Source organism: Hydractinia symbiolongicarpus, chromosome 9 (genome assembly GCF_029227915.1).
Source record: "Hydractinia symbiolongicarpus strain clone_291-10 chromosome 9, HSymV2.1, whole genome shotgun sequence".
NCBI lineage: Eukaryota > Metazoa > Cnidaria > Hydrozoa > Anthoathecata > Hydractiniidae > Hydractinia > Hydractinia symbiolongicarpus.
In genome coordinates this window covers 5,920,561-5,943,951 of record NC_079883.1, presented here as the reverse complement: position 1 = coordinate 5,943,951, position 23,391 = coordinate 5,920,561, and the positions used below count along the sequence as shown (strand labels likewise).

The following is a 23,391-nucleotide window of genomic DNA, read 5'->3' as shown; positions in this document are numbered from 1 at the left end:
TCTTAAGGCTGGGCAAGGCGTTTTAAGATTGGGCAGGTGACCATGTTAGGCCCATCTTCAGACGCCTTTTATATTTTAAAGAAGGAATGTGCCACACTAGCTCTGTTGTTTGCAAGACCCAACAACCATTCTCAAGCACAATAAACATCATATTTGGAGTATATGATAAACAAAAAACGAAAAACAAAAAACTGTTGAATTCACCAGGCAAGTTTTTGGGCACGGTAAAAATCGTAGCTAGCTAGCTGTAGCTAGCACGTATTATACATTTGGCATTTAGCTATATACAGTTCGTAGCGAACAAATTTTAAAAATAAAGATAAATCGTTAGCTGGTAACTTCATTTTAAATGAGAAGTTTAGCTAGCTAGCTAGCTAGCTAGCGATAGTCAGCTAGCTATACAGCTATGATTGAATAGTTTCAATTTTTTACACACATTTAGATAGATATCATAATTTTTTCGCCTTTTGATTTTTCAAAAAAAAAGTTTCAATTAAAAGTTCCTTTTGAGAGATACAGTCTAAAATTGTCACTGTTCTCTTTGTTCTCCACAATTGTTCTAAGATTGGACATGTATGACAATAGATTGGGCAGTCCAGTCTTAAGACTGGATACTCATTTGTCACTGTCAGAAGATTGGCATGGCCAGTCTTAAGACGGTGCACGTTCCAAGTTCCTAATTAGCGCAAAAAATAGATGCGTGCAAAATACTTCTTTTGGAAGATGCGCCAAAATCCATCGGACGAGACTGATAATGGGGCACTAGTGTATTTTGTGTGCCGTCCAACTTTAAAATATTTAGTTCATCGCTTCAACTTTTCATGCTTTTTAATAAAAACTCAACACAAACTTCAATGATTGTATTCCATCTATATTATAATGCCCGTATACGTCTGTCCGTCCGTCCGTCTGTCTGTCACGCAAAATGGTAGCTTAGCTGCGCAATAGCGAGAAGCACGCAATGCGGTATAAAAAGGACGGGCGAACCCGTGGATTTTCCACGGGTAAACGACTAGTTATTTCAAATTTCTACTATCTCCTTTTGCTCAGTGTGGACGAAAAGAAAGTTGTGAAATTGTGCGAAATAAAATGTGCGCAAACTCGATATCACAAAAGAGCGCGAGGAAAAAATAAGCGAAGATTAGATGCACGAAAACTACATGATTTTTTTCACGCTTGTCGGCATATTTAGGCTCAGGGAAATTATTTAAGCATATTTCTCAGCTTTAGTGAATACTTCTGACGAGGAGACGGTCTAGGTTTCTTCTACTCTCTAAGCAATATTTTTGGCGAAGTAAGATGAACTAGGATTCTGGTGTTTTATGCGTTACAAACATGCACGTTGTCTTTTTGCTGTAACATGAGATAATTTTTTTACAAAAGTAAGTTGAAAAAAATCTTTCAGTTGAGAAAAATCTTTCTTAAATTAGAAATTATAAAAGTATACTGCAATAAATAAAAGTGCAATGAATAAAAATGTTTGATAGAGAAAACAATAAGATTGCCGTGACCTCAACACTTGACAGAAATGACAAATTTAACAGATTTACGACATATTGACGATATATATTACATCCCACGTTCTGGACCAGCGCTGCCTGTGAACAACCCATCAACAGCCCTAATATTTAATTATCACAGTTACTAAGAACGGGAACTACTGATGTTGTTCTCGAATTTATAATTTTACTTTTTCACATGATCGAAATTTGCCGATGTGTTAAGAAAAGGACTTCGCTTTGACTGATCAAAAGAAAGGGTAAACCCTTTTAAACAGAATACGAGATTACTTTTGGCAGAATAATGAAACGTTGGGTGTTTTTAAACTGATTTCTCCCACGCAAACACATGAATGCTTAGCTTTGGATGCTTTTTTAAAGTATGCTCATACGTATTTTCTAGAAAATTAAAACTACGTATTCTTTGTTCTTACGAATTTTGTAAACCGTGAGTAATTGCACTTAAGTATTCGGATAAAAATTTTTATACCAATTTGCCTTTCTTGTGGAAAAAATAATAAAAAAATCGGTCGCCATTTTCTGTCAGTTTTCTCATTTACCATGTCAGATAGAGAAGAGAGAATAGCGATGCTAAATTAACCTCATCCCCAGGGCTTAGCGCCGTTCAAATATAAAAAACCTAACAAGCCCTTGGGACGAGGTTGGATGTTAAACCAAATATCCAAGTATCTATTTAACATCAATAATAATAAATTGAATGCAGTAGTTTGTAAACGTCTAAAATAAAGTAGGTTAAGAAAATAAAGTTCATAATTAATTTCCATTAACTTTCTAGTATTGTTCACTGAAATGATATTTAAGGCCTAATCGATGTTTAATGACCAAGAACTAGGACTTTCATCTTAATTTTAATTTTAGATTGGATACTATTTGCCATGTTTTATAATAAATGACGTCTTTACAAGCTCGTGAGCTTGTATTAAAACGCAAATGTGTCCTACAAGAATGGAAATTTTTGCCTCTCTGAGCACCGACACGGGAGTCGTCGTGTGTTCGAATCTCATCTTGGTAATTATTTTTACTTTTTTTTTCTTTTTTCTTTTTTAAAAAGATAAGACAAGTGTTCAAAACACTTGTTTAACTAACTAGTAAATAAAGGTGTTTGCACCAAACTTTTTAAAAGTGAATGTACGCAGAATTAACTGAACTAATGAATTTCGCAAATTTTGGGGTTTGTGGGTTTGTGGTCTTTCTTCTTCCTGTCAGTCGGTTCACCCAAGACGGACCCATCGAAAATTAAAAGTTCGAGAAATTTTCCGTTCAGGAAGGTCTCATAAATCAATTTTGAAAAATAAGTGTGTAACAAATATTATTGCGTATCTGAATAGTAAAATATGTCGTGTCTAACTTCGTAACAAAAATCCCAATTTGATAGACAGCTTTTTGTAAACTTTATTCGCGAGGTTGTTTGCGTATATCATACGTCTTGTTTTATTATAAAACGCAGCAGGTTTTACAAAATGAGCCGGACTCATTTTGTAATAAGAAATTTGACGCATTTTGTGATAAATTATTCATGTTGTAATGTAGAAGCTGACTTATTTTGTAATAAAGCTACTTTTTGGCGATGTTTTTGTAATTCTGTTGCCGAATTCGATAAATTTGGTATGAATGAAATTATTTAGTAAAAGCTATCATCCTAGGTAAAACTCTGGTAGAATTACATTGGATAGCTATGGTCCTAGGTAAAACTCTTGTAGAATTACATTGGATAGCTATGGTCCTAGGTAAAACTCTTGTAGAAATACATTGGATAGCTATGGTCCTAGATGAAACTTTCTGGTAAAATTGGTTGACATTTTAAATAAAAATAAAAAGTTACTCTTTTAATTCAGCGCGTTAGATTAATTACGAGAAAGCAAGACGGCTGCAGAACTATAACTCAACACCTAATCTCTTCAAGAGAAGAAGCCACAGCCTTAACAAGGAATAATTATCAATTAAATCAATCTTGTTTATTTTGACTGATCTCCTCAATCAACTTTTCACGCTGCAATGATATTCTTAGCCTTCAGCAAAATATCCAAATGCTATTCAAACTCTACCCCCTAGCGCCTTTTGTCTCTAAAAAAAGAGACAAAAGGCGCTGGGGACGAGTTTAAATGCTATTGTATATGCGGATTCAAAATTGTGTCGTTCTATTCTTTTAAGCCCTTGACATCCAAACGTAGAAACTATGTCAATCTCTACGTTGAATAATACACTGCTCGGGTGATCCACATTAGGTTGCATTGGCCGAGTATGGACGGAATTGGCGAGGGTACGAACGGTAAAGCAGTTATATTATTGTATTACTGTCACAAATATATGCTCTAGAATCATTAATTCACACGCTAGAAACACCACAGCATTTTATTTTGTTAGTTCGCTAACACCAGAATCACCAGAAAATCTTAATTTTATTAGAACCAGAAACATCAGTTCCAGCACCAGAAGTATCAGAATATATGATTTCATCAGAAACTCAGCACCAGAATCGCCAATACATTTCATTTTACCGCGTCATTCGTAAAAAGTTAAGCTACTTTTTGCAAAATAAAACGTTTTTATTACAAAACGCGGCAGGTATTCCAAACTCAGCCGTTTGATTATAAAACGCGGCACAACACCCTTGTCCAATACATGTAGAGAAAGGATGTTGTGTCGGTAATGGAATGACCTAAGAAACAAGGGGATTTATCAGATGCACAGACGTTTTTTCTTACAAATTTGTCGAAACAAAATAAACACAGGGTAAAAAGAAAAAATGCAAAGGATGTTAATAAACAAAATAAGTGAAATGTTTTTAGATGTCAAATATGAATTTATAAAAAAAGGAGAAGAAAAATATATCTTTAAAAAAGAAAAAAAAAGAACAACCAGTACATAAACCGTCACACAAAATCCAGACCTGTGAAAACGTCACTCCTCCTACGATATGAAGAAACAAACGTGTGGGCGAACGAGAAAAATATATGCTGTTTTAAACTAAATGCAATGAAAAAAAAACAAGACTGAACTTTTAAAACTTTACCTGTGCGTACGCACAAGGATCGTATTTTTTTGTTCCAGGTTCACGATTCCTAGAAAATTGGCACGCACTAAAAGATGATTAAACAAATGAATACTTAATAAAAACAGCAATGTATACAACAAAAAAGTAACGTCGTCTTGATTTTCCAGGTATGCTTGAAAAAAATAGTGTGAAATTAAAAAAAATTCAGATTTTGAATTTTACACACAAAAAAATTCTGTCCAACTGATCGAGCTATTATTTTTAAAATATTTCTAGAATTTTGTAAATTAAGTCGTAATGATTCTTATGAAAAGAACACTTCAAAAAAATAAAAAAGATTCTTTCGCAATCTTTTAGGAAAGCAAATTCAATATGTTAGATTTAAAACACTACATCAACCCCAACGTATTAGGTTTAAAACACTACATCAACCCGAAACTCGCCTAGGCTGTAGTTTTCCCCGTTATACTTTGCAAAATGGATATTATTTCCACGTAACTATTACACTACTATGAAAATGATAATGTTGTTTCGAATAATTTATTAAACAAAAAAAGAACGTCATATGTTGTTGTCATTATGAATTAAGTAATCTCTTTATTATTTAAGTAGCACTGTCACCTATTGGTCAACTGTCATGAAATGATGTCATCTATTTCAAAAAGTCTCTCCGCCATGATATCGCCATCATTATACATTCCATTTTAATCGGGCTGGCCGGTGATACCAAAGAAAAGTTTTTGTAAAACTAGCGCTGATGGTGGGTTCCTGGGAATTCACGCCTAACGTGGTTAGCTCATCCCGTGTATTTGTTGACAAATGATTGTAATGCTGGAAATGCCCCAAAACGGTAGCTGGGAAAGGCACAACAATTAATTGAAAGAACTGTTTTATATTTTGTATGTATGGGTACCTCATATTTTGAATATCTCGTCCTTTGTATTTACTAATTCAAAATAGCTTGGAACTGGCGTATAGTGCGACCTTCACAAATATAGAGCTAGCTAGCTCAGCGATTAAAAAGTCATCATGACTGGATCCTCAGGGTCAGGATTTACTGGCATCATGAAATTACGAATTCTGGAGGCAATGGGCTTGGAAGAAACGAATGTTAGATCACAAGTTGTTACTACCTTAAATGTTTCTTCCATAGACCCTTATTTGCAAGTTAATATTGATGAAGAAAATATAGCAAAAACTTCAAAAAAAATAAATACTTTTTCTCCTGCTTGGGAGGAGGATTTCAAATCAGACTTACACCAGGCAAAAATGTTAAGCTTAACGATATTTCATAGTTCAAAAGTTGGAGAAGATTCTTTTGTAGCAAATAGTACTGTACCTTTAGAAGAAATCATTGAAGAAGGACAACAAGATTTATGGGTATGCATGTCCTTTTCTATATTTTGCATGTGACATCCTTTGTTTGCATTTTAAGCAGTAGACCATTAGACTAATATTTGCGTAGCAGGCAAAAAAATACTAGAGCATGCGTAAGAGATCTTGTCTAGAGGAAGGTAAAAAAGGAATTAGGCGGATGTCACAAATATCTGGTGTTAGAGTCATTTGGTGTTAGAACCAAAAATAGAGTCTGTCGGTTGGTCGGCAAATGATAACTCAAAAATTTGAAAAATTGTACCCAACCATCCAGCCATTTTTCAACTAGTTCTCAGAACCCTTTTCGCATTTTAAAGCGAAGCACAACAATAATAATGGGTAATGGCTGTGGGGAGACAACAAGCGTATAATATTTTTTTGTCACTTTAGTTTTTCAGACTCAGTATATATATAAAAAATTTCGACCAAAAATTAGTGTTGGTCGGGTGACTCTAACACCAAATATTTGTGACATCCTTATGAACATAACTATAAATTTGTGAAAGTTTTTAATCAATTACAGTCTTTAGAATAGCATAATGGAGGAAGATTTATGGGGCGTTTCTTTCCTTTCCATAATGAAACTTGTGCTTTCCTTTTCATGGGTGTGTTAGAATATTCGAACCTTAAAAAGTCTAAAAAATATCAAAGCCAAATAACAGAAAGAGTTTTTACGGCTGGGTTGCAGGTCACAGGTTAAAATTTAAAAGGATGATGACATTGCAAATAATTTAGCCATTTAAAGTTTTGTGATGCAGTGCCATTAGAAAATACGTAATGCAGAAAAATTATTCTCTTTTTCTTTATATATTTTGATAAGAATATATAAATATACGCTCTATGTTTGTGCAACGTATATTAAAGTTGAAGTATTTGAGTTGAAAGTTTGTATAGGTATTTATTAGGTTATTAGGTATTTATTCACCAATGATCAAATGTGGAAATATTTCATACAGACTTTGAGACAAGGTTTAATTGTCACTTCAAGCGAAACAAAAGATTGGTAAAACAAGTAATACCAAATACTTATCAAATACCTTCAAACAATGGTTTTGTAAGTACAATATAGGTGTGAATAATTGCCAGTTTCTGATTTTTTAATTTATTTTCTTATATCATCGTGTGCCTGTGGATAATTTTAAACCTTGTCCCGGAATCTTTTTAGTGAGACATACGGGCAGGTCAAATTTATGTGTTGTGGCGCTGCATCACCGATAGGGCTACCAAAATGATTGTGCATGTTGAACTTTAAAAAATATAGAAAACAAGCTAAAAATATATGATATATATGTATTTTGACCTGTGACCTGTGGAATACACCAGTTGTAGATTTTTACTTTTTAAAATTGCGCACCGAAGAGTAATACATAAGCTATGATCTCCCATTTCTTTTTGGAAGAATATGATTTTTATAAACATTATTTTGATACATCAGGGGAAACACAAATCTCAAATTCAAAAGCACTTTGCTTTTGAATTTGAGATTTGAGACACCAACATTTCTTTATTATTTTATAGTTTTAGAAAATGAGTTCTTGGTTGCATAAAAGAGCAAATAAATGATTGATTGCAATTGTTGGCTTTCCCAAGTTTGTTAAAATACATGTATCATGAAACGGAATTAGGGATTCCTTATTTCTGTTGTTACTTGTGTTTTTTAAAAAACTGTTTTAGTGCCTACAAAAATATAAAATGCTTAATTCTAAAATTGCTCTTGTGTGAAATTACAAAGATATGAAAAATGAATATAAATTGTAGTTAATATGTTTCAATTTGATAATGAAACAGTATTGTATTTTTATTTACTTAATGCATCTTGCTTTATTAAAATAAGTTTAATGAATTTTTATATCACTAATTGATAGCTAAATAGATGTTGTTCTAAGAATTTTTAAATGTGAAAAAGAAAGAAGCAACAAAGAACCATACAAATATACAATACCAATTATTAAATGTAATTTACATGTGCCCAATAGTTATCACCTTCACACACCTTCGATAGCATAACTTTTGTTCTTACTGTTAACCTATTGTGAATTACATAGCTTTTTTTGTACAAGTTTATTTCTTATCATGATTGTAACAAAGGTTATGTAAGCTTCACGCAACCCATTGTTGTATTTAATTATTTTAGTGTAAAGGGTTAAACAAAAAATATATAAGAATATAAGGGTAATTTTGAATACACAAACAATAACATGCAATGTGTTACAAGTCTTACGTTTTACAGTTAAACCTCTCTATAACAACCATCTCTAGTTTTGCCGTCTGTGACAGTTTTTGATGTTACAGTTAACAAAGCAGCAAACAAATTATCAAGAAAACAACGTACTAAAGCAGTGAGCAATCTTATATTGGTGGTGGTTATATATATATATACAGGTATGCAACTAAGGAGCTAAATTTTGTGGCAGTTGGTTGCAATAGGCAGGCTTACCCAATACTAAAATCAGAGGGTGCATTTTAAAGTGGTTGTTATGAGCAAGTTGTTGTTATAAAGAGGTGGCTGTTAACACGTCGTTTCAGGGGAACTGAGTTGCCCCAATTTTACCTAAGGATAGCCATATTTGATTTTTCATTATCAATTTAGAAATAATGAAACACTTACTGAAAATAATAATAATGGAAGAAAAAAACTTATTTTACTGTTTATGTGTCCAAATAAATGTACGTGCTCTAACGTTTTTCTGACTTCTATTGTATGCTTAGAGACTATTATGTGAAGAAAGCAGCAAAAATTTTTATTTTGATTTTGGAAGTTCTATGGCATATAAAAAATCATAACAGAGGAGGGCAAACATATCCTGCCTTGTTTTTTTGCACATATTTTTCCATACAGTGGTCGATTTAACGACAGTCTTATATGTAACATTAGATTTTAATATTGTATTTTCTTAAGAACAGGAAGAAAAACTCATGTATTAATCATCAAGGAGGAGAGTGTGCAAGCGTATTCTGCCTAATTTTTTATAGTTTTTATGGTGTGGTCAGAGTATTTTCACAATAATCTTGCAGTATTATATCATCATATATAATAAGGAGAGTGGAAGGAGAGTGTTACAACAAGCATAGTCCATCTTGTTTTTCACTTGTATTTTTACTGCTTTAGCAATAGATAATCTACCTATGTAGCTATAATTCTAGCACTTTACTTTTCTTATAAATCGTATAAAAATTAACTTTTGCACAAGCAATAATGTGTGCTATTTAGACCTTAAAGCAACACGCCCAATTCTATTTTAGGCCTGTGAGTGCAATCGCACATGCTGGAATGACAAAACTGTGCTAATAACTCATTATACGCCCCTGAGCAGGTTGGTCAAACTCGTCTCTTGCATTTTTCTGTAGTTTGACTAAGATAATGTGGGCTTGGGACGAGGTAGGTATGACCACGTTATTCATGTCCATCATATAAACTATCTGGCACTAAAGTCTTGTGAAATGAATTTTCTTTTCTTTTTGTAAAAAATAATCCTTACAAGTAAATCCTACAAATATATTCATGAAACATTATTACTCCTGACTAATGAAAAATTACTCACACAACCTAAAAGTTAGGATTACGGGTAATGGAAAGATTGCCACCCCAAATTATGTGGTCTGAGATATATTTAGTTCCTAAAAATAGTTGTGTTGTATTATAGAAAGTAAAACAATTACTACTTAATCAGTATGTAAAAACAGTATGATTTTAATAGCTTTTGTGATCATTAACCCTTTTAATGCAATGACACACCTGTTACATGTGTGAACAAAATCTTTTTGTTGTGACTCAAGCACACATTTACAACAGAAAGCAATTAAGTTTATGCATAAAAAAGTTTATATGTGGAAGTTCTTTATTTAGACATGAGACTGTTGCACATGACATATACATGTGACTGTAGTGTATGTGCAAAAAAATTCTAAAAACAAACTTAACTTATTGATCAACCAAAATATAAAGATATTGAATGAGTTTTATAAACTCTTGTGTCAGTAATTATTTTCTGTTAGATATTTCTTTCTATCAAGTATTTTTATCAAACTGGAATTTAATTCATAATGCTAATGTATATAAGACGTTAATGCATAATAACATGACAGTCACAGGCTTTGTATCAAGTGCCTGCTTGGGTAAAAAATCAAATTTTATATGGATTAAAGTTTGACATTTTCATTAAACTTTCAGGGTGTGGCTACCTGTAGGCAACATGTTACTCATACTGGCATAAACGTTTGTGCTTGTTTGTGCTAGTGAAGGTGCGGTTACATATACTACTATAAAACTCATGCTGGCTATAGAAGATTTTTTCTTCTATCAGGAAAAAAATCTTTTTTATTTATTTAACACCAATGGATTTTTTCGATGTTATTATGCTTAATGCTCTCTCTTGTTTGTTTACTTCATTATCCTAAGTGTGAGCAGATGTTACGTATTTCTTAATTTAAAAACTCGTGTTATAAAATAGATTCTGTATGTAAAAGGAATAAATATGGTTATATACAATAAAACAGATATAAATTTTTTGGGGGCACTCAAAATCCCTGTGATTTCTAAAGTAGGTGATTAGGTTTCTTTAAATATCCTATATCTTAAAGTAGGTGATGAGCATTATGCATAGTATTTAGGTTATCAGGGGAGCTGATCCAGGTCAATTTGAATATTGGCATACCGATTTTGAGGACATCAAATTTGGGTGCCTAAAATAGAGAGATGTATTTTTTGAATGCCGAAAATTAATTGATTTAGAGTCTTCAATCACAGAGAAGATATATTTTCATAAAGAATATGAAACCACTTTTTAATAAAGAAAGGAACAAATGTTGTTGCATTGTTTTATTTGAATACAATTTCAAAAATTATATAAGTTGAATTACAAAGACCTGCTCAGGAACAAACTCATATTTCAATTTTTAATGAACAAAACTTTTAACAACACATACGAAGTACAAATTTTGTAGTTTGACTCGGAAATATCAACAGTTTAGTAGAGATATTTTGAGTTTTTAATTTACAACAAAGGCTGTTTTAACCAATCTAGAGACCCTACATAAAGTCTACAAAAATTATAACATAATAATATAATAAAACAAAGCTGCAGTCAAATCTGCATATAACTGCTGCTTTTGGGAATTTTTCAGAAGGGATGTGGCAGTTTTCTCGAAAATCATTTATAACAGTATTTTATCTTTAATAATAAGGGGACAAAAAGTTTTAGCTTTTTAAGACTGCAACTACTTAAAAAAACTTGGATGCATGTATTAGCAACTATATACCTTTTTTTTTATTTTTGTACATGTCTAATTTTTGCAAAGAATTGCTGCACAAACAATGAGTTGTTCGAAAATGCTTTTCGTTTTTTCCCATGAAAAGTGCATTTGAAAAGCCATGTGTAAGTCCTTGTTGAAATATAGCTCACGATTTAAAATAAAAGAAATTAGATGTGCTAGTAAATTTATCAAACAGAACTATTTTTTTCATTTCATTGTTGAATGTTATAGTTTACAGGTGATGTTCAGGAATTCTTTCACCAATCATTTGGCAAAAGGATCTCACAAATTTAACTTGTTGAATTATCAGTAAAAACTGAAAATTAGTGTGTAGTCACCTTTTATTAACAAAAGAAATAATAAAATTTGGCAAGAAATTTTTTTTAAATTAACAGAAATAGTTTGTTATTTGCGAATATAGCAAATCCTTTTCATTTTTGCAATTTCGTAAATTAATTTCTCAAAATTCTACCTTTTTAAAGCACCCAAAATTGTACTGGAAATTTAAATAAACTGTCACAGCCCTTGATATCATAAAAACATTTTAGCATATAATTGTCAACAGCAAACTCGTTTGTAGTCACAATCAGTCAACAATTTGTCAACAGAAAAAGGAAAGATCTGCAGTTTCGCTGAAATTCTGTAAGACGAGTTGCCCACAAAAAGTGCTTTTTCTAACATAGAGAAAAAGAAAGCATTTGTCAAATGTATAGATTAGTCGCCTTCTATGGCCATGCATAAACTTAAGTAATGCTTTTATTATTGCAGATTATTATTTTATATTCTTAATTTATTATAAATAAGTTTTTGTTTGACAAGAAAGAAGTTCCTGAGAGTTACTAATATTATTAAACATAAAGGATAGGTTCTGCTTGGAAAAATTTCAGAGAGTTACTTCCTTTGTTGACTAGCAGAGTCCTGTCAATTGAGGTAAAAGGTAGGTTGTATGAGGCCTGTGTAAGAAGTGTTATGTTGTACGGTAGTGAGACATGGGCAGTGAAGCAGGAAGATCTTGACCGTTTAGAAAGGAATGGTATGAGAATGGTTAGGTGGATGTGTAACGCCAGTCTGAGAGACAGAAAGAGTTCAGATGAGCTAAGAAGCAGGCTAAGTCTCCGTAGAATTAAAGATGTTATCCAGATAAGATTGAATTGGCTGGGGCACTTGGAAAGAATGGAGGAGGATAATTGGGTAAGAAAGTGTAGAGACTTGATAGTTCCTGGAGCAAAGCCCAGAGGCAGACTGAGAAAGACTTGGCAGGAGGTTATAAGGACAGACTTGATACAGAGGAAGTTGAGTTTAGATCTAACACAGTCTAGATCAGATTGGAAGAGGGTCATTAATATACCCCGTCCAACCCATGCTAGCAAGGAAAACGGACGTTAGGCCGAGAATGATGATGATGATAAAGCATTTAACTTTACTACTTTCGTTTTAAAGTTTGTGGGTAGCTGCTACACAAAGATCTCTGCAAACATTCATTTTATACGTTTATTCTAATTTTAATTGAAAAATAATATATTTTGTGCATTATAATCAAAGTACAGGTGAATTTTAAAGACTTGACAGTAGATTTGTAACAGCCCTTATACTTTAATAAAATCGACCTGAACATCCACAGCAGTTCTTTGCTATCGCAAACTGAAACCTCACAAGCAATTGTTGATTCACATTGCTAATCTTAAGGGGTTCTGTTTTTAATTTGCTGCCTATTTAAATTTCAATTAATCGAAAGCTACAGTACAGTCTGAATGTAATCTACCGCTTACATGCTAATATCACACCTTTGCGTGGGGGAGGGCAGTCGTTTGTCTTTTGTTATAATTAAATCCCTTAGGGTTTTACGAGTTTATATTTGGGTGTTAAAAACAATGCACTCGCATTGTTTTTATAGCCATTTCTAAAAATATTGTATTCTTGATCAGCTTTTTATGGCATACATTTTTTATGACTGTGTGTAATCCTGTATAAGTTATTGTTTAGATACAACTTGAACCAGCTGGAAAATTACATGTCTTTATAGATTTAAATGCTGGCCAAGGTAAAACTTGTAAAATTTAATATTTACTGAAGCTGTTGTTATCTTGTTGTAGCTGTGATTCTTGTTTTGTTTTATTTTACATAAACCATGTTATTGCTGCACTGACTAAAAACTGTATTGTTATAAACTTTTTAACATTAACATCTAAATCTCTGAATTTGTTCTGGTAATAATTACAGGTTTAATAAACAACTTCTAGAAAAGGCATGTGTTTGAAATAATATAACGTAGTATCTTCTTTTTATATAGTTAAAAATGAGCCTGTTAAAGTCTTTCGTGAGAGAGAAAGTTCGTATTTACGAAAGCGAGGTAGACGAAATGCTGTCAGGAGGCGTGTACATCAAATTAGTGGACATAAATTTATGGCAACATATCTTCGTCAGTTTACTTTTTGCTCACATTGCAATGAATTTATATGGTATGTATTTCTCCTGCCACTGCCGTGATTCTTTGTTGCCCTGAATTTCAATTTTATAGGGAAATTGATTTTGTTTGTGTGCCAAACTGTGCCAAAACGATAAAAGATATTATTTTATTATAACACAAAGACGAAATTGGAAAGCAAAGTAAAACTATTCACAATTTTTATTATCTTTCTTGTTTGTCCCTTCTTAATTGTACTGTTTTACTGCATTCAGTGCACTACAAATTTTTTGCTCTGTTGCAAAAACAAAGTAATAAATTAACCAATAACATCTTTTATAAGTTTAAAAACCCTTTTAAAACATGTTTTGTATACTCTATTGTAATACCTGATTGTCAAGTCACTTACTTTCAGGTTGTTATTAATTCTAATATTTCTGATGAATATTTTGTCTTAAGTAATGTTAGGCATGAGTTACTCCTTCACTTTTTGTCAGATAAAAGAACAAAAATTCAAAGCACAGGAGTGTTAATGCGGGATGCAGTAATAATTTTTTTAAAATTTAAGTTCTGCTTTTTAAAGTTTTGTAGCCTACATGAACTGTTTTTTTAATCATTTTTTAGCAAACTTTGCTAATTTTTAGATTTTGTAATTTGGCTTTCTGACAGTTACGCCAATTAGTAGGCTTGTCATGAACAAATTTTGCTCTTTACCAATGGATGTAAAGCTTTGTAAGGCATTTAATAATTACGATTTAGTTTTGTATGTAAAGTTTCCAACTTTGCATTGTCTTAAAGTTAGTCAAAATATACTAAAAAGTGTTCACTAAATGCTTGTAAGCTGTTTTATTTCTTCCCATTGCAAGCCTTCACTTCATTTTAAAGTACAGTGCAAGTAATGTCACGTTCTTGTTTTGTCTTTAGGGGACTATTTAATAAACAAGGTTATCAATGTCAAGGTATATTATCTGACTGGTTTAACTGTCACCCTTTTATATCTATCTTTACCACCAGACAGCTTTGAAGATTATTCTTGTACATTTTTAAGCATTTTTTTAGTTTGTGGTAGTGTTACGCACAAAAAGTGTCATCATCTAGTTGTGTCTAAATGTCCTGGTGTAAAAGTTGCACAAGAGAACAAAACCATGGAGCAAGTAAGTTTCTAAGCATATTGCTGCCACTGAACACTATACCGACAGAGGAATTCATGTCTTTTCATGTACATATACTTATACTGAAACAGCAGATTTAAGTTTAAGCGGATTAGTTTTGCATTAAACAAAGCTAAAACTGACAATTATCTTTCTTTACCTTATGATTACAAGTTGTGCTATGCTCCAAACACTTTGAAAATCTTTTTCTACCTATTTAACTGTAACACTTCACACCAAAGCGTATAGATTTCTTCATCCATTAATGTACACACATAATTTATGTCCTAAAAGATCGCAGAGCAGTACAGAATTTAATTGTCTTCTAGTGCACACTTGTGTGTTGACCCAAACATTACTAATGGTAGATTTTTCTTAGTGTCGTTATTATCCTAGCTGAATACATATATTTTACGTTTTAGAGATTTAATATAAACATCCCACATAGATTTCGTACACATAACTACAAGCGACCTACCTTTTGTGAGCATTGTGGTTCACTGTTATATGGTATAATAAAACAAGGAATGCAATGCGAGGGTAAGTTTGTATTTTAGTTTCTTTAAGCCAATCCTTTATTTTTTGTGTATGAATTTTGTAGTGTAGTAACTTTTTGCAGAACATATATTTTATACATCATCAAAGTTTATTAGAAATCAAACCTTGTTCTTGATTGCAAGCATTCTTAAGTTGTTTTTAGTAACATTGATTCTGCCATATTGCCTAGAGTAACACAATGCAATTACCTCAATTTTATTACTATAAAATCTATAAAATCACTTCTTTATTCATTTTTTAGTTGTGCTAACGTATTTTCTTGCAGAAACATTTTTACCTGCTTAAGAATTTTTAAACAGGGTACCTTAAACTCCCCTACATTAGTAAGATTTATGTGTTCCCAAAATACATACAGTAAGCTAACTTCAATATCCAATTTTTATTAACAAAATACAGAGACAACAACATACAGAGACATTCTAACGTGAAAACAAGGTTAATTAACAGACTATTTTAAATTTCCAGCGATGTAGTGAACATATAGGTTGTTTACCTTCATTGTTATTTCTCAGATTAAGTTGTCAAGTGAACTGATCATGAACCTTGTGTAAAATAAATAGAAAATGGAATTTATTTGTTACCCATTGGGTACTTATGGTAAATACAAACGTCCCATTGCATTTTCCTTTTTAATTTAGCCAGTTTATTTGTCAAAATAACACCGAAATTTTGTTATACTATTTTCTTAACAACTGTTTGCCATACCATAATATATTTTACATTAACATTGTCATTTTGCTTTCGTTGAAAATGTGATATAAATTTTTTGAATTCCAGCCTTTTACGGCTGTTTTTTATATTTCGGCTTTGCTTGCTAAAAGTTTTAGGGATGAAAGAAATCATTCAGGTGCATAAACTTTTATTTATTACACTTATACATACTAGTCAGTGACCGTTCCTAAATCCATGGGTTCGCCTGCTTTTTATTTACCGTATTTTGTGTGTGTCGCTGTTGCAGTTACAATTTTGCGTGACAAACGTATACAAGGATTATATTACGCTTATATATAACTATGTTTCAACTTTCTTAGTTTGTAAAAGAAATGTGCATAGAAGATGTCAAGCTAATGTTGCGAATGATTGTGGCACTGATAAAAAAAAACTAGCAGAACTACTTGACAGCAGTATGAATAAAACTGTTGATGATTTGATCAAACCATCCATCTCAATGAAAAAAATTGTGGTAAGCGGTATATATAGCTTCTAATATTTACCAAGTAGCTTGATAATTGTATTTGTTTTTATGTGTGAATACTTCAAACAACTATATGCAAATGTTCTGTTGTATGGTCTTTCTATATAACTGTATATAGATTAACATTTAACTGGTTTCAGAATCCTTTTTAATTGCTGTTATCAAGAATAATTAGAAACCAAATACTGAAACTCTTGTAAAATGTAAAAACCTATTTAACCCTATATGCTTCTGCAAAACTGGTAAATTTAATATCTCACCCAGAGCTAGTTTAAGAAGATTTCATGCATAAGTAATGGCTGTTAAGCCCAAATTCTTAAGCATTAATCAAAACTGTCGAACCTATATTTTTTCCAGATATCGTTTAAAGTATCGAAATATTTAAGTGTTGTCAAGAAAATCTTGTCAGAATTATATGCCAAACAATAGATCTACTTTTAATCAAAAAAGGCTGAAATTGAGGCATGATTTTTAATTGTCATGGGAGAGACATCATTATCAAATTTTACAATTTACAACCCAACACAAAAGAAGTTATAAGGATATTTTTGCACCCTACAACCCCCTGGGAATCCACTTGTCTCCCTTATTCCAAATGAAATAAACACCGGTTTTAATCAACAACCATTGTAAAACGGAATGTTTCTTTAGACAGCAAAAAGCTAACTCAGCTAAGTGGCGGTTGACCATTAAACCTACTTAGAATTTGAGAGTGATACCCTTTTTTTTGCTGGATTGTTCAATTTTATCGTATGTGATAATAAATAATTATCAAGCAAATTTTTAAATTGGAATAGCTTGAAAAAAACGTTTCTTGAAGTAATATCTTACCTCGAAGAAATAGTTTCAAAATTTAACAAATCTTTATGTGTTTAATTGAAGCAAAGTTAAATTAAATGAGCTGTTTCTTAAATGTCTTTGTCACATTTAGTGAAAGGGTTTAAAACTAGCCCAAATGTTTCTTTGATGAAGTGCTATCAGATAAAATGAGAATTTTTTTTAAGCACCAATCAGGAGTTAGCGACTTATTTTTTCCTTTAAATACCCTACCCTAGATGTTTTACACCCTACCCTAGATTTGTGTATGGGTGAGTTTTGGGTATAGGCGATTATTTAATGGGCTGTTTATTGGCAATAATTATGTTTTACCCATGACATTTACTTGCGTTGAGTTAACTTGCTATCTGTTTTTTAACTACATTTCAAAAAATACTATTTTGGTAGAATAATAGTTTAAATCAACATTATTTCCTTTTTTGTCTATTAAGGATCGAGACAGTATTAAAAGCAATGGTTCCATTTCATCACCAACATCATCAAAGCAAAAACAGAAGCTGGATAACAGGACCATCGATACAAACCAATCTATATCAGAATTAGACATTTCTCCTGGCCTCAAACGAAGGCAACTGTACATAGACACGAAATATACTAAAGAATCCTTTTCTTACTTAAAAGTTATTGGCAAGGGAAGTTTTGGAAAGGTGAGACAAAAATAAACCAATCCGTTTATTTTTTATGATTTTAATGAAATTAAACACCTTTTATTTTCACATGTTAAAGCTAAATAATAATAGTAATTTTGATTTAGTAGTATAGTTTTAAGTGGAAATCCAGATTTGTTGTTGAATTTAACTCAATTTCTTTTTTTAACCAATTACAAACGTTGGGAGGGTTTTATTTGCTATGACTGGAAAGTCACTTAATTGATGATTTAATTTGATGTGTCCACCATTGCATTCCCCCCATGTGTGAAAACGGAAAGAATGACCCCGACAACGCCCACTTTGTGCCCTTTCGTAGCCTCTTTTTTAGTTTTTTTTACATTTAAAATGCTTTATAGGTCATGTTAGCCGAGCGGAAAGGTTCGAATGAATTATTTGCTATAAAAATTTTGAAGAAGATTAATATTATACAAGACGATGATGTGGAGTGTGTACTGACTGAAAAACGTGTACTAACCATCGCTGGACAACATCCCTACTTAACTTCTTTACATTCCTGCTTTCAGACGGAGGTACATTTTATAAATGTTAAGTGTTAAGTCACTGACACAGAAAAACCTGTTGTACCATCAAGAAAGGAATAACATCTGTTGTACGCAAGTGCGTATTAAGAGGTTTAACTTAATATTGCTTTCAAACCAGAGAAGAGACAAAAAAAGTTAACGAAACTTTAGGTCAATTAAAATATTACACTTTTTAAGACTGCGTCATTACTATAGAAGGATTGTTAAAGATTGCATATAAGCACATGTTTTTTCATCTGCGCCAAAACGATTCAGGGAAAAAAATACTTTGTCAATTTTAAAGTGGTGCATAGTAATTACCAAAACATTTTCTAGTTCTGAAACATTTGACGTTTAGTGTTGTTTTTTTTTTACTATAATTGTTTCTCTTTTTAGGACCGTCTGTTTTTTGTGATGGAATATGTAAATGGCGGAGATTTGATGTTTCAAATACAAAGAGCACGAAAATTTGATGAGAACAGATCTCGGTACAATGAAATCTTCTTTTTTGATTTGTTAAAAAAGAGAATAAAACACACAGTGACTAAGTAACTTTTGTAAACATTTACTTATTTTTTATTTTAATTTAGATTTTATGCTGCTGAAATCACTCTAGCTTTGCAATTCCTCCACGGTCAAGGCGTTATATATCGGTATATATTTTCCACCATACTTGTTAGGCACTGCTGTTTCGTGCTTTGAAAATCAGTCAGCAAAAAATATATGAATAAAAATAGAAATAATGCCGTGTCTGGTGTTTTTGATGTCAAAGTAAACCATTTTCGTGCGATCGTTTATCATATTTCCAATGAGATAGCGCCTTGTAATCATAAGGTAGTGTTAGCGGCTTGTAATCGTAAGGCTTCAGGTTCGAGTCCCCACTCCGGCACACTTTAAATGTCTTGTCGGCCCATTTGGTGCCATCTACTGACCGCTAACTGGCTTGTGTGACCGGCAACCAAGTTTGAGCAATGCTATACGTATCTCTTGCGGTAATGTTTCATTGTTTAGTCGGAGGGGAGGAAAAGCCGGCTGTTAGGAAGGAATCTCCAAGGACGTTAAAACTTCCTGTTACTTCTATTTCTCTTGTTACTTTATACAGTGTGTTTTTAATAGTTTTTTGTGGTAACACAACTTAGCTAATGTTATGAGAAAAGTAAGAATTAAATATGCGCTAAAAGAAGCTCTGTATGTACAATGTCTAAAATATAATGTATGGTAAAAAAAAATATTTTTTATTTGTTTTTATTTTTATCAGCGATTTAAAACTTGACAACGTCCTATTGGATAGTGGTGGACATGTTAAGCTGGCTGATTTTGGTATGTGTAAAGATAATATGATTAATAATGGCGTCACAACGACATTCTGTGGCACGCCAGATTACATCGCACCTGAAGTAAGTTAAAATGCTACATGAACAAATTGTACATCTTTTTTCCTAAATTTTATGTATTTCGAAATCCGTGTTCTTTGGTGACGTTGTCAATTTTGGTACCTATTACAATTATTGAATTTGTTCCTATTGACATTACATTTCTGACAAGCATAAGCTATTTCAGGGCTGAAATATTCAGTGATAATCTCAAACCCAGTAAATGACGTGCTCTTATACATCATATTTGCTCGTTGTGTTTTGCTAACATCATCATGACATGGTCAATTTATTTTATTTTAGATAGTTAAAGAAATCCCTTACTCAACATCAGTAGATTGGTGGGCCCTGGGTGTACTTATGTATGAAATGATGGCCGGTCAGGTAAACGCAATGTGAATTATTCATCGTAAGCAGTCATAGAGTACTACTACCTTTTTTGGTGCCAAACTAAACGACCTTTTTCTTTATCTTGGCAACTCGCTAGGGTTTTGAACCAACTGCAACACTCCTTAGTGAGCCAAAATCCCTCACTAAGCATGAAGGGATCAATGTAAACTTCTATCAAACACTTGTCATTCCTTTTATTTCTTACTTGGGTTTAAAGCTATATACTCATGAAACTTTAAAAATAAGAAAATTAACCGTCTTTTTCTTAGCCTCCATTCGAAGCTGATAATGAGGAAGAGTTATTCGAGACCATTTTACACGATGAAATATTGTATCCAGTTTGGTTAACTCGAGAAGCTATATCTATCTTAAAAGGAGTAAGTTTTTAATTTCTTCCTACTACTGACTCTCGAGTAGAGAATGCCACCTCTGCAACACTCTTAGGGAAGTTTGTCAGTACACCTGTGACTTGTTATTTACATGGTGACATCTCCTGATGGCAGGCATCTTTATAGCGGACACTTCGCTACAGTGGACGCTGTTCCACCATGTAACGCTACAGTGGACGCTGTTCCACCATGTAGAGAACACTTTATAGCGGATGCCTCTCTAACGGAGGCCATTTTAAGGTCCTAGTTTCCAATATCCCTAGACGGCGAGTATTTTAAACAATTTTTGAGTTTGTCTGTGATTTATGTTAGACACATTCAAAAATGCTGAAGTATCTCCTCTGACGCATGCAAAATCTTAGTATTTTTATGAAGTCTTGATTCTGTTTTAAATTTTCGATTAAAAGATACCATATGAACAATATATTTTGTTAGCTTTTCTCTTCTTTCCATAATCAATCTCTTGACACAAATTACGGTCGATCTCGCTATACTCCAACACTCTGGACCAGGTTTTTGAAGCAAAACCAAATCGCTAAAATTTCTACATAACGACACCTCTCTATATAGGACGCTTTTAGACGTCCCGATGGTGTCCGCTATAAAAAGGTTTAACTGTTTTACAATGTTACACATCGACATCGGTTTTTACAAAAAAATGATGTTGATTCTAAACAAACCAGAACAAAAAACCGTTAATTTTAAAATTTCTCCAGAAGTACTAATCAAGTTAAAAGTATGAAAGTACAAATGCTTTCGTTTGACTCTCAAACGAATGATAGAACGTGAGAACGCCATCTTTCAAAGAGCGTGCATACGATAAAGATTTTCTTTGGTTTGTTCGTCCAGCACGGATAAGCTTCCCTACCAATGCGTTTTTTATCTTATAGCTGTTAACAAAAAATTACGAGAAGAGATTGGGTTGCGTACCAGGAATAGGGGAAGTGGCAATTAATAAGCACCCTTTCTTTGCTTCGATTGACTGGAGGAAACTTGAAAACAGACATGTGCCACCACCTTTTCAACCTAGAATTGTAAGTAGCTCATGTTGGTTAGGGTTTTTGTGTAAAAACGGTTGCTCTGATTGTGTAGGACTCGTTGTCCTTTTTTAAGATTTCTGTTATTGCTAATTCAAAATTGTTGTAAAGTTGTAAACTACAGATGCCGTGTTATTTTGACACCCTTCTAATATAAACTCTAAATAACACGTCATGAATTTTTATTCTTAGAAATCGCGTACCGATGTCGCGAATTTTGACACAGATTTCACTCGAGAAAACCCATGTTTCACTCCAACAGACCAAGAAGTGATCACCAGTATCAATCAGGACGAGTTCTCTGGATTCTCCTACGTCAATCCTACATTTGTATAACTATCCAAGTCCTTTTATGTCCCGTGCTGAAGTTTCGACATCGTTAACATTACGTACGTCGATCTTTTACCCACGCCGTGATACCAATCTTCGCTGCAAATAAAAGTTGACTTTATAAAAAGAAATGGGATGCAAGTGAAGAAAAATAATTTTGTAGCAAAACACTACGCAATGATATCCAAGCATCTGAATATTCACCTATTGCCTAATATCTCTCCTTCAAGCCTTTTTGTGAGTTGCTGTAATTGGTACTAAATCATACTTGTTCTATCTGGAAATACTTAAAATAAAACCAAGCATAAGTTACTGCGTAATACGTCAAATTGAGAAATTTATGGTTCGCTAGTATTTGTAACTCATGAAGTCTGTGATACATTGCTTTTATCACAAATTTACTTCAAAATGCAAGAATATTTAATTGTTATTCAACAAGAATAAAGTGAATTAACTAGCCAATAATTTAGTTTCGTAAAATTGTATAAGCTCTTTATTTCAAATGAATCACTGCATGGTACCATCATTTTGCTTAATAAAAACTCTGCTCTTAAAAATATAGGAAAAATGATTAAGTCATGAATTCAAGGCGACACTTTCTTTTAGCATGTATATATTGTAAAGTTTTAAATGAAATTATCTGTTGATGTGCCGTGTTCTGCATTGTTTCGATGGTTTAGTATTATCAAAATTCGAACGGCTTTATTCCATCGCCCAATCCTCGCCTAACGCCTACCGGTTTTTAAGAAGGATTTTGTAAATACTCAGGGTTATCGAAGCGGTGTATGTTAAACGTATGAATGCTAACCCCACCCCCCCCCCCTGTTCTTTTTTTCTTTTGTATGAGAAAATATTTGACTAGAACGGTCTTATGAAAATAAATTGCTTACTTACTTTACTTTAGGTTGCTATGATAGGTAAATTTAATTTTTTTGTCGACTAAGCAAATCAAATTTTCCCATTGTTATCAACCATTGCAATATTTCTACACCACGATGTAACTTTTTTATTGTCGTATTACACAGACTCTTCCGTTATGTTATTTTTTATCTATGAAATATAATTTTTTGTCCCTTTTATTTTTATAAATAAATTGAATTTAAAATCTTCGGCGCCGTACATTTATCAGTTTATTATTTATCAGTTTGGAATAAATACCGCAAATGGATTTTTGAATTTATTTTATTTGTTAAGTATAAAAATGTATAAACAAAAAGTACTTTGAGCAAGTTTTTGGGAAATTTTTAAACCTCATGGCTTGCTTAAAGTGGTTATTCAATCTTGTGAATCTACTATAAAAAACACACGAATAAAATATGTTGTTAATTTTCTTGTTATTATTGTTCATTTTTGTTATGCTACGTGGACACTAGAACCCACTTTTAAACTATATAAACCGCCTAAAATACTTACC

The 23,391-nt window shown here is 32.5% G+C and overlaps 1 protein-coding gene and 1 long non-coding RNA gene across 2 annotated transcripts; both read left to right on the top strand.

Moving 5' to 3' along the window:
- Positions 1 to 5,294: 5,294 nt before the first annotated feature.
- On the top strand, positions 5,295 to 23,303 carry LOC130656869 (calcium-independent protein kinase C-like). Its single transcript, XM_057459811.1, has 16 exons — positions 5,295 to 5,895; positions 13,126 to 13,183; positions 13,433 to 13,601; positions 14,471 to 14,505; positions 14,606 to 14,700; positions 15,120 to 15,237; positions 16,287 to 16,438; positions 17,719 to 17,934; positions 18,294 to 18,467; positions 18,855 to 18,946; positions 19,049 to 19,111; positions 19,717 to 19,855; positions 20,135 to 20,215; positions 20,491 to 20,598; positions 21,501 to 21,644; positions 21,840 to 23,303. Exons 1-16 carry the CDS (start codon positions 5,545 to 5,547, stop codon positions 21,981 to 21,983), a joined length of 2,139 nt encoding a protein of 712 aa, XP_057315794.1. The 5' UTR covers positions 5,295 to 5,544; the 3' UTR covers positions 21,984 to 23,303.
- Positions 5,906 to 12,565, top strand: LOC130656875 (uncharacterized). The gene is made up of 2 exons (XR_008985016.1): positions 5,906 to 8,271; positions 9,133 to 12,565. It is a non-coding gene; the product is annotated as an uncharacterized LOC130656875 (long non-coding RNA).
- Positions 23,304 to 23,391: the final 88 nt, after the last annotated feature.